Here is a 12,933-nt window from a genome sequence, read left to right as displayed (position 1 = left end):
TATCTTCTTGCATTCAGCTCAGGCTGACAGAATCTTCTTACATAAACTGACAACATTCATTCTCCCAGAAAACATATTTGAAGCTCTCCATTCCAAGCACTGTGGAGAAAAAAGCATGCTTGGTAGGGAAAGAAAAATAACTTGGGATTAAAAGTCACTGAAATCCTGTACAAAGTATATGTTCTAATGAAATCACACTTAGGGAAGTAGAGGCCCATAAAACAAACTTCTCTGAATATCCTAATCTTAGGTACTTAGCCTCGAAATAAGAACTGAGCAATGCTTCCCAAGACCCTAAGTGGTTAAAAGTAGTGAATCTGAAGTTCAAACAAAACTGGACCAGAAGCACAGAGAAACAAACCAATTGTGTGAAGTTGGGCAAATCGCACTTCATCAATGAAATAGGTCCTGGAACATAAAGTTTTCAACAAATTGTAGATTCTAATAAACTTTTAATGTGGAACATTTCTTAAACCATGTTCCACAAGATAGTAAATCAGTAGTCTGTTAAGAAAAAGAAAAATCTGGGGGCGCCTAGGTGGCACAGCGGTTAAGCGCCTGCCTTCGGCTCAGGGCGTGATCCCAGCGTTATGGGATCGAGCCCCGCATCAGGCTCCTCCGCTATGAGCCTGCTTCTTCCTCTCCCACTCCCCCTGCTTGTGTTCCCTCTCTCGCTGGCTGTCTCTATCTCTGTTAAATAAATAAATAAAATCTTTAAAAAAAAAAAGAAAAAGAAAAATCTGGAAAGGGTTGGATTAAACAATATTATTAAGTATGTTGTTTTACTGAATGATTTTTCAGAACCACTAATATGCCATTCTGTGTGGTAAAGGGGGAAATGAAGGAATGGAGACAAGAAGATTTAGTATGTAGTCTTCTACCCGATTCATAGTTAAGTCTCCTGGCACACCGTTTTGAGAAACACTGATTTAGACTGATCTCCAGATTTTCGGGTTCCATAAAGCAGTTCAATTTTAAAGCTTTTATTTATTTAAGTAATCTCTGCACTCAACATGGGGCTCAAACTCATGATGCCAAGATCAAGAGTCACATGCTCTTCCAACTGAGCCAGCCAGGCACCCCAAAGCAGTTCAATTTTAAAATTTAAAAATTAGGAACTCAGGCAAGATTGTCAACTTTTCAAGTAAAAACATTAAAAAAAAATAATCAGCTACTATCACCATCATTTCATTTTAAAAGTATCAGTTTAGGGACACCTGGGTGGCTCAGTCAGTTAAGCATCTGCCTTGTCTTAAGTCATGATCCCAGGGTCCTGGGATGGAGCCCTGCGTTAGGCTCTCTGCTCCCTCTGCCTGCCGCTCCCCCTGCTTGTGTGCTCTCTCTCACGCTCTCTCTGACAAATAAATAAAATCTTACAAAAAAAAAAAAAAGTATCAGTTTAAAACCAAAAAGATAGGAAAAAAGAAGACTTTTAGATTACATTAAGTAACGCCTTTTAAATAAAATAATTTAGCACCACCCTCCTTTCTACCCTGAGCCCACAAGAGCAATCCCTGAACTTCATTTAAATACAATAGTACAGACATTCCAGCAATGAGATAAGAGAACTTTACAAATAGGATCTAATTCACTTCAGGGACTCTCAGGTCAGTAAAGGTCACATACAAACTGGTCAATAAAAGTAGTCATTGAGCTTTAGAAAGTAAAAAAATGAGTTAACTGAAGAACTTTAAAAATAAAAGAAACAAAGATTTTGTAAGAATAGACCTAAAAAAGAAATTATCCCAGGCCAAATCAACCTGTCACAGAATCCCAAGTCTTCAAAAAATGTGGTTTTACTTTATTCAAACAACATTACCAGCATTAAGAGTGTACTGTTTTGTTTCATTTAACAAAGGAAAATCTCAGCACTGCTTTATATTATGATGTCCTCAATCCTAACATTTTCAAGATTGTTCATTATCATAAAACAAGACAATATACTTTGTAACTTACAAAGGAGATTCATTTCATTAGTAAAAATCTATATCCTAGTAAGATTAATTTGGGGGGGGGGGAATTCAGTGGGTATCACATGATCTACGTGGAAAAACTACAGAACAAAATTCCTTCATACAAAACCCAAAAATACCCAAAAGCTCAAATCACTAACCAACAGAGAGGAATAAACACAACTCCTTCATTTTACAGACAAGAAAAACTAAGGCCCTTGAAAGATTCAGTAATGGGGCGCCTGGTCAGTGGGGAGCCTGCTTCCCCCTCTCCCTCTCCCTCTGCAAGCTCCTCCTGGTTGTGCTCTCTTTGTGTCAAATAAACAAAACCTTAAAAAGAAAATAATAATAATAATTGCTTTTAGAAAAAAGAAAAGAGAAAGATTCAGTAATTTGTTTAAAGGTTAAAATGAGACTTTTTTTTCCCCACAGTGCTATAATACATTTACATGTAATGAATAAAACCACTTGTAGGAAGGTCTGATAACAGTTGCAAAAGGAGGGCTAATGGTTAGTTTTACAACTTGCAGCCAGTGTGTTTATTCTGAAAGCCCTATCCTTTGAAACAGCTCTTAGACCTAAAATGGGCAAAAATACATTTGCTCTAATGCTAAGATAATCATTACTTTAATCTTTAAACAGAAAGTCCAAAGGAGGAAATATTTAAATCCTAATTCCACTACTCATTTATCCCAACATTTTATGAATCTCCTGACTTCTTGACAGTCTTCCGAGTACAGCTCCTAAAATACAGTAGGCACAAATAGTTCTTGAATGAATGCAAGTAGAGTAGTTATTACTACACGATCTAGTGCCTATATATTTTGATATCATCAAACACAAACCAATTTCTTTTTTTTGTTGTTAAAGATTTTTTTTATTTATTTATTTATTTATTTATTTGACAGAGATAGAGACAGAGACAGCCAGCGAGAGAGGGAACACAAGCAGGGGGAGTGGGAGAGGAAGAAGCAGGCTCATAGCAGAAGAGCCTGATGTGGGGCTCGATCCCATAACGCCGGGATCACGCCCTGAGCCGAAGGCAGACGCTTAACCGCTGTGCCACCCAGGCGCCCCACAAACCAATTTCTAAGCGCTGTACTTCACAAATTCAGTGTATATGTGTAACCTCAAAGAAATTATCCAGACTCAATTATACTCAGGAAGAGAAACTGACATACTTCTGGAACCCTTTTATTTTACAGCAGTAGTGTTGCTGGCTGAGATAGACCTATCTACTGAACTTATTGAAAACCTTGGGAACTCTCAATCTGCTCATCTAACACTGACTGTATGTTAAAAAGAAAGCCAGTATTATATTAAAACAAGTCTCCCTCATTGAAGCAGCACCTACACTTGGCACAGAATAACAAACCAGTAATTTTAGGGATTGGTAAGACTGAAAAATTTAGGGAATTCAACACTTTCATGATTATCACTTATTAACATTACTTTCAACCACTTTTTAATCTAAAACATGCAAATTAAGAATAGCAGGAAAATAATTTGCTGAATTTTTATGTTATTAAACAAAAACTAATTGTACCATTATAAATACTTTTCACACTACATCAGCTATTGAAATTAACAGCAATTTTTTTCAAACCAACAGGCTTAATGTACAAAATTTCCATTCCTCAACCTAACTTAACTATGAACACTAATGCCTTTGAACATTCAACAGTGACCATATTACAAGATCAGAACCTAACAGCTGGCACTATAGATTAAAATCAAAGAACCAACAACTTAATTAAGTTTGTCTGAGAATAAAGTACCTCACACTACCACTTACTACAGAGGACAGGTTCAGGTCATGATCTCTGGATACTCCCTGCTCAGCAGGGAGTCTGCTTGTCTCTCCACCCCTTCCCCTGCTCATGCTCGTGTGTACACGTGTGTACACACACACACACACTCTCTCTCTCTTTCTCTCAAATAAATAAAAATATAAATAAATAATAAATTTTAAAAGCCAATCAGCTGTTCATATGGAGGGCAGGTAACTATGGGAAGCTCTTCTACTTATAAGCTATCAGATATACAAACAAAGCTACGTTCAAAAAAACAAGAGGCTCAACTCCGAGTTGCCCCTAACTAATGATAAGTGGTCCATCAGACATTTGCTTTGAGCCAAACTTTTATTCAGTAGTCTACAGGTTTGTGCTTTGTTTTAGGGTGTTTTATGAACACTAGTACCCCCATGATTTTCAACATGTATAAAAGCCAAAAGTGGTAAGAAGAAAAGGTCTACAATTACAATTTCTTCATTCAAAAAATACTTATTGAATGAATACTATGCAGCAGGCACCATTCTAACCACTGATGGAAAAGCAAGTAGCAATAGTAAGAGTGGTGAGGAAATAAATTTAAAGATACACAGGAGGAACTGTCTACAAGAAAAGTAAACCAAATCTAAAGGCAAAACTCTGAATCTTGCAACATGTGGAAAATATTGCACTAACATAGGAAATAATAAGCTAGAGAAAAGAACAGTAAATGATAAAATGGGAAAATGTTTTCCTGTATGAATAGAAGGCATCCTTAATGAAGAAAATACCATCATCTAGGGGACATTTTTGGATATCTACTGAAGTGTTTTGGCTGTTGCAGCAATTTTAAAAATGCTACTAATCTTGGGCGCCTGGGTAGCGCAGTCGTTAAAGCGTCTGCCTTCCGCTCAAGGCGTGATCCCGGCGTTCCAGGATCGAGTCCCACATCGGGCTCCTCCGCTGGGAGCCTGCTTCTTCCTCTCTCACTCGCCTGCTATGTTCCCTCTCTCGCTGGCTGTCTCTCTGTCACATAAATAAATAAAATCTTTAAAAAAAAAAATGCTACTAACATTTAATGGACAGAGGCAGGAACACATAGGAAACTGCAGCACAAATGTATGTTTCTATTCTCAAACTTCATATGGATAGTTAAATAGATTAAAAAACACCTTTATCAAATCCTAGGTCCTACCTTCATTCTACATATAAACACCAAGTTCTTCTGTATAATCTGCACTAAATGTCCAGAAAAGCAACTACTGAGTAAAAAAGGAGAAAATTATACTTTATTGGTACCTTTTCCAAGAATTGTTCCCCATTCTGATGGTTTGCTTCTCATGGCATTAAAGTTGCAAATACCATTATAACAGTCTACTCAGGAAGCTGTTACATAAATGTTTGGTGCCAATATCTACTACATTACACATATCTTCTTGTTATGGACAACTGAGTATTTACAGACTGAAATGTATATCATTTTGTCATGAATTATTTTATTTTTATTTATTCTTTATCTTACAGCTAGAGAATTTTTTTATTTTAAAAACTGTATGTGTAGGAAAGTTGTACTACGTTTCATTAAAAGGAGCAATTCAAAATATTTATTATAAAAAGAGGGCACTAGGTCTAGCAGGTCTGAGAACCACAAGGCTAGATCAAGCATCACTGTAGGATACCTGCAGGTCTCAGTTAACCCAGAAAAAGGCATTAAAGGGCATGTAACTATGGGATTTTCTCTTTATTTTGACAATAAATTTTAAACATGGTGAAAAGTAACCATAATGACACCTTTACTGGAAGATGGTTCTCTACATTTAGTCTATTCAAATTAAAACAATATCAAAGAAAATGACAAAGAGGTAAATATAGGATACCTTGTCTGTAAGAACTCTGTGACACTTGCTGAAATTCTCAAGGAGAAAGACTACCTACCTACCTTAACAGATTTTCAAGGAAAACAAAACTACCTGGCCTATTTGGGAAAAGAGGCTGGACAATCTATTCAACATACAAGAAAAGTGTGCTCCGCTAAAAATTATGAGAACCAACTCACTTCTGGTTGGTACCCATGCACCTCGACACCTCTAAAGAATTTTGACTTGCTAACAATTGAACTTAAAAGAAGAATTAAAAAAAAATCTTTCAGAATCTAACCTAAAGTTCTGTAGATCAAACTATAAGAACATTTTAGATATAAAATGCTTCTACTATGGCAAAGGCCCTGTTTCTCCACCAAAATAAGTATTTGCTCATTCCTACACTACCTTTCAATCCAAGAGTACATAGCACCACTTCTCTGAGTGCTCACTCAGGCTTCCAAGGGGTGAGCCTCAATATTATTTTACAGTAGTATATACTAAGGTAAACAGAGAGGGTCAGGTGACTCAGCTCTAGTCACCTGAAGTATCAGAACAAGGACTGATAATTCAATTCACCCTCTCAGCCAAGAGTTGAAAGAAACTAAAAGTTTAAACACAAAATCTCCTGAGTTCATGAAACTTCTAAGAGATCTGGAAGAAAAAGAAAGTAAAACCTGATTAATGCTAAGATGAACTATAAAGAAACTAAAAGTTTGGCTTGTTGTCTGCTTTTTGCCTTGTTTTCAAACTGGAATTTCCAGATGTCTTACTAAGTTACAAGTGGTGTTACTACCTCAATTAATTCCCAACTGACAAAAAAATTTGGGTACTTCTCTTTTAGAAGTTGCCCTACAGTGTGTAACTTGAGAGGAGTGATCCAATTCCTCTGGTCTCAGTAACCGCATAGAGAAACTGACCCCAACAGATACAGCTATAATGGAACAGCACGTGCTAACTACTGTTCTAAATAATCCCTCCCATCAGGGTTTTGCTAAAATTATATGGTCTCAATTATCTTACTGAAAATTCTCATCAGTGTCCCAAAATTAGAAACCAAAGCCACATCAGAACAAAACCCTACACACCATGGACACAAGAGGACAATCTCTTTATACTTCTACACCAGGGCTCTTCAACCTCAGCTCTCTTACCATTTGGGGCCCAATAATTCTTTGTTGTGAGGGGCTGTCCTGTGCATTGTAGCATGTTAGCAGCATCCCTGGCCTCTATCCACGAGATGCCAGGAACAACTCTCTCTCCCCCTCCCTGCAATCATGACAACCAAAACTGACTACAGACATTACTAAAGGTTCTCCTGGGGATAACACTGCTTCCAGTTGAGAACCACTGTTTTACACCATCTCCTTCATTGCTGCTCATTATTAGGCTGTGACGAGATGAAAAAAAAAGTCAGCATCCATAGGCTTATTTTTACCAAATTTGACTACAGAGAATCAGAAGCAATCCACATCTTCTTTCCTCTTCTAATAAGATGGATGTCTGAAAGACCTTAGCATTTCCTCCCTGAATGTACGTAAAGGTCATAAAAAGCCAAGTAAACATAAAGAAACACAAAGTGTTAGCATCCAGTTGGTACTTCCCAAAAAAGTACAAGGGATTTTATCTGCAGTGAGTTTAAGATTTCTGTTCTTCTTCATACTGAAAAAATCCCAGATTTCCCCAGTATATACATGTCTATGTATCAGTAGAATTTCAAGGCCAGAACTAGCCTTCTACTTATAAGAATATGTATTTCTTATTTCTAGATCCTGGCAGGGAATGTATTTACTGACACTGTATATTCAAACTTCATATGGTTGTACCTATATTCTGTACCACTGGAACCAATTTGATAAAGATCTCACAACAGTAAAGCCACTACTTTTAAATATAACTATTGGGTATCCACCTCATCACATCATTCAAGCAATATTTAATAAGCAACTGCTACATAGTACCACATAGATGCTAGATAATCAAGCAGACTTTTTAGCTGGTGAGTCACCAATAGAAGAATATAAGATATCTAATAATTAAAACCTCTCCAGCCCAGCTCAAATCACTAAATTCCTTCCCAAGTTCAATTAACACCATTAACATTACCTGGACGCTGCTCTGTGATCTTTCTATGAATCATGCAACTTAAAAAAGCGAGCAAGGTCAGTGAGCTTAGAGTTTTAAGAATCACAAAGTCTTTAAGAAATGTATTTTTAAAAATTCCTGTAATTAAAAAAATGAAATGTACTTTTTAGTTACTCTTATTATGGGGTAGTTGGAAAGTTTTCCTGTATTTGAGGCGCCTGGGTGGCTCAGTTGTTTAAGCATCTGACTCTTGGTTTTGGCTCAGGTCATGATCTCAGGATCTTGAGATCCAGCCCTACCTCAGGCTCTCCACTGAGATTCTCTGCCTCTCCCTCTGCCCCTCACCTGTTCATGTGTTCTCTCTCTCTCTCTCTCTAAAATAAATCTTTTTTTAAAAAAAAGTTTTCCCATGTTTGAGTCATTACAAGCACAGTACAATGATAATCACTTGTATAGCACCAGGTAAAGGACCAAAGCAAGTAACATTACTTATCCACAAGGATGACATTTTATTAGATCAAAGGTGATATAATAAGGAGATGTGAGAGAACGAAGCCTGTTAATTCCTTCAGGCAGAGTCTCAGAGGTGAATAATACCTTGGCAGTCCTTAATTAGACTGGTCTCTTGTCTGGATTTGGATACTCTGATCTCCATAAAACACTTAAGAATCACCCTAGTCTCATCAATATCAAAAGTAGTTTACTCTGCATATGATTTATCTCACCCATTTAATGAATACTCTACCAGATGCAATCTCAGGTAATATTTTCTGGCCTTGATTTAAAGGGGGACAGGGCAGTGTGGGGATGCAATGACACCTTTACCTTGCATGACACAGACTTCTATGGTATTACTCAGTCATCCCTCAATGTAGCATAGTATCTCCAACAGCCTTGGCTTCACATTGTCTCTCAACAGTCAGGTGAGGTAGAAACTTCTGCTGTGTTTTGTTGTTGTTGTTGTTGTTTTTAAGTAATTTATTTATTTGAGACAGAGAGAGCACAAGCAGGGGGAGTGGAAGGCAGAGGGAAAGGGAGAAGCAGACTCCCCGCTGAGCAGGGAGCCAACGCAGGGCTGGATCCCAAAACCCTGGGATCATGACCTGAGCAGAAGGCAGATGCTTAACTGACTGAGCCACCTAGGCATCCCTCCGAGGTGTTTTGACAATAATTTTAAGTTACCCAAAAATACACAATGCGATTTACCCAACATATGTAAACTTGAAACCCTAAGGGTTTTAAAGCATATAATCAAATTATCTTATTTTAAAATTCAAATTTTACTAAAGTAATTTTCAATGTAAACAGGAAAACGCTTTTCAGTAAGAGAAATTCCTAAATCAACAGCCACTTCTAGAATAGAGATTCTTTCTGTTTTTTAATTTTTATTTATTTAGGAGAGAGAAAGAGCATGGGGGGGTGGAGGCTGAATACCTGCTGAGCAGGGAGCCCAATGCAGGGCTCGAACCCAGGACCCCAAGATCATGACCTGAGTGGAAGGTAAATGCTTAACTAACTGAGCCACCTAGGTGCCCCAACAGAGATTCTTTTTTGATGTCTAATAATAACAGTACCGCTGAATATATTTTCATTCTAAAATTCTCTTGATTTCTCCTCATTTCTTTGTATCTTTTTTCTAAATGAATCTTGTGTTCTCTTATCTGGGAGGATCCAAACTAAAGACACACAAAGTTAAAATGGAGGGATCAGGATTAGCAGTAAGACATTATTTCACCAAATTAATTCAACTGAATTTGGCTTAACCTACATAGCATTAGGCATATTACAATCTCTCTCAGAAGTTATAACCAAAATTATTCCTTTTAATACAGACATTAAAGTTAGTTGGGCCGGTGAATCTTTCAGAGTAGTAGGCCTGACAAGAAAAACAATAAACAAAAACCTAAGGGGAGTTTCAGGGCTGAACCACTGGGTAAGCTATTGCTATTGCCTGCACACACTTCCTAATGTATTAAAAAGTGCTACACCCTAGAAACTGGGAAGGGAGACGAAATAAGAATTCCAAAACCCTGCAACTTAATCCCACTGAACACCATCATGATTCTACGGCGGAATAAACCAGCAAGAGATGAGATGGTTCTGAAGCAAGCAGTCCTTCCCACTGAGTGGGTCAAGAAACCCACCTAGCAATATTAGCTCATTAAAAGCTGACAGTAAAACTCAATACTCCACCTCTGGAGTTCAGAGAGGACAGCACTCGGGAATGACTACTTTTGCGATCCATCCTGCGATCCAATTAACAAAAGAGTAAGCACCCTTTTGAGATGCAAATTAAATCAAGACAAAGGAAAACTTTATTCCAGATTACCTGGGTCCCCCCCCCCCAAGACATCTGGTTTCCCGTAACATTCTTCCAATTCAAGAAACAATGCATGCCTACCGTATGCTGAGTACTTACAATGAAGGAATCTCAAGTTCACATAAAAAATTACTTTTATAAAACTCTTCAATGTTTTCCTATATATATGAAAATCGTATTACTGATTTAGTTTTGAGCTAGTTTTTCGGGAGCAGAGTCAGATTTGTACCGAACCAGATACTTATCTGATCTGATCATTCTTACAACCAACATGTTCAAGGTGACAGCTTAGGCTTAACGATGGCCATGAAACAAGATGAAACTCACTGGCTCATGTATGAATCAAAACTATAACCCTGACCTCACTGCACCTTTTCCTAGAAGCATGGCAACAATGATTTACTAAATGTTTCTTCCTTCTTCCTCAATTTACTCTTTTCTACAGTCTACACTGTTCTCCTGAATCTGAATTCTACCTTTCCTTCAAAACTCAATTTAAATCCTATCTCAACTGTCACTTCTGCCCTGACTTCACATCACCAATGCTACCGTCCGCCCTCTCACTGAATTCTAAATCACGGACTATCCACCCTCATTCACCTATGTTGTTACTTCTTCCATGTTTGGTCTTGTCTTTCCAACAAAATTAAGGTCCTGAAGGGCAGGAACCACATATTCCTTGGTATTGCCTCCAGGACATTCAGCTGAGCACTTTGTAAGTATGCAGAAGTATTCAATTTACACATCAGGCATGACAGGTAATAAATGAAACTAAAAAAGGTCAAGAACTTCTCCTCCGGGCATCAAACTAAGGCTTATAAAAACGCCTACCAACTCTTTCAAACTATCCCTTTTCAAGAGCATGAAGTGGGGACTTGAGATGTTAAGAAGAGAAGATATAATAAGTTGTGGGAAGTTAGACTGTTTTATCACTCTTAAAGGCAAACAGTGAACAGCACTTAAAGATCAGAAGACCGCAATGTTCAACAAGGGATCACATTCAGCATGTCACTGGCCACACACATACTGGCTGAATTCTCCCTCTCTGTGGTTAGAGAGTTCTGGAGGCTCTGGTGTCCACTGGCAAAAAACAAAACAAAACAAACAAACAAAAAACAAGGCACCTGCTTTCTTAGCACTGAAATATAGCAAAAAGCACGCGCACACACACACATAGCTGAATCAGCAAGCCAAAGCAAAATAGCACATAGATGAAACTATGACCCTGGAGGGTGTGGGGCAAATGGAGGAAAGAAAATGCCATAAAAGCCTGAAAAAACACCATTTTGGGGTGAAAAGGCTAAAATACCCTTGAGACACTTATTCACTAGACTCCACTTGTGTTTCTGAGGAATAAGACATGCATGCAGGCACACTTCAGGACGATTTCTCAGACTCTATCTAAGATAGTAAATAACGGAGGTGAGTTGTTAATGTAGCCACCCTGTCTTAAGGCTGAACCTGGATATTTCCAAGGAGAAGAACAACCATAACTAATTCTAAAGATAGGTGGCCAAGGGCAGATTTAACATTCACCCTTATGGGTCTCCCTGCAGTAGTTTATAACCCAACCCAAAAGAGCTGGGTTTGGAGTGTGGTAGCTGGCTAGCCTGCTACAGAAGCACATTCTTCACAACCGTAGCACCAACTTTCCAGGGGCTAACAGACAATCCGGCAAAAACTGGTAAAAAAAAAACAATTTTGTGTCAAAGGATGCAGTCCCCAGCATTCCATCCTGGATCTTTTTATTAAGCGAAGAGACAGAATAGGGGAAGGGGCGGGGAAGGGAGGTGATGCTAAAGACACTGGCAGCAGGACAACCAAAATAACCAAGTTGCAACAATATGTTCTGCCTTCTTCCTAAAGCCATTTCCTTCAATAGTGACAGGGAGCACAGGCAGTCTGCAAGTCATTAGTATACTTGTTTTCACTTTCACAAGAACCCTGGGAACCCCTGAAGAGCAAAATCCTCCTCACCTCCCTACAGTTACCTTCCAACCCTCTCTTTCTCTTCCTGCTTTCTTCCTTCCTTCCCTAGAGACAACCGAATAGGGACAATCCTCAGCAATCCGCTATTTGGCTCCACTGGGGATGGGGGAGGGGGATTTGGGTAAAAGTGGAAAAAGCCATAAAGGAGAAGCAACTGCAGAAAGGGTATCGAGAGGGGGAAAGAGAGGTCAACGTGGGAAGGAGACAAGGTGAAAGAGAGTGAAAGAAAACTGAGGGGAGAGTTATCAGAGAACTTGCTAAGAAAGACAAAAAGATGAAGGGGGACAGGTGAAGGGAGGAGAGGGAGTGAGGGGCAGGTGGAACATCCCAGGGGGACATGGGCTAGGCGAGAGTTCCGGAGCCAGGGCCGGGACGCCCGGGATTTGGGGCCAGCGACCAGAGAACAGTGAGCAAGAGGGTATTTGGGTGACCGGTGTCAGAGAAATCAGGGCTGTGCGAGAAGCTGAAGACACATTCGGGGACTTCGGGGCGAAGAATCCACGCGGATGCCCAAGCGCAGAGGGCACGGGGCTCTTACCGGTAGTTTGGGGCTGACCTCGCCCTTGCAAAAGTGGCAGAAAAAACGGTGCGCGGCGACAGCGGCGCCTGCGCCCGCCCCGGCCGCCGAGGCCTCCGCCATCTTTCTCTTCCGCCGCGGCTGTCCGAGAGGGCAGCGGCCCGTCCCTTGCCAGGCCGCTACCTCCCGGCTGCGGTCACCCCTTCGGCCGCCGCCGCTTCCTCAGTGCGGCCGGCCGCTCCAGAGCCCGCGTCGGTCACGTGAGTCCGCTGGGCCCAGCGAGCCGGCGGCGCGGACGGCGACCCCGCGGCCCGCCTCCCAGCACCAAAGAGGCGCAGGAAGGAGAGTCCGCCCGCCGCAGCCCGCCCGCCGGCTCCTCAGACAGCGCTCGCAGGTCCTCCAGCCTTCCAGCGAGAAGAAAGAAAGAGCGTCACCGGAAACC

At 40.0% G+C, this 12,933-nt stretch overlaps 1 protein-coding gene across 1 annotated transcript in view; it reads right to left on the bottom strand.

The window, feature by feature from the left end:
• The window catches only part of RNF115 (ring finger protein 115), an 84,601-nt gene extending 71,764 nt beyond the window's left edge, over positions 1-12,837 (bottom strand). The window contains exon 1 of the mRNA XM_008707769.2: positions 12,513-12,837. Within this exon, the coding sequence (XP_008705991.2) occupies positions 12,513-12,614 (102 nt within the window). The 5' untranslated portion in view covers positions 12,615-12,837. The remainder of the gene's footprint in view (positions 1-12,512) is intronic.
• Between the last annotated feature and the right edge of the window lie 96 nt (positions 12,838-12,933).

This window comes from Ursus maritimus, unplaced genomic scaffold (genome assembly GCF_017311325.1).
Source record: "Ursus maritimus isolate PB19 unplaced genomic scaffold, ASM1731132v1 scaffold_12, whole genome shotgun sequence".
NCBI classification, from domain to species: Eukaryota; Metazoa; Chordata; class Mammalia; order Carnivora; family Ursidae; genus Ursus; species Ursus maritimus.
The sequence above is the reverse complement of the archived record's forward strand: the minus strand, read 5'-3'. Positions and strand labels throughout refer to the sequence as shown.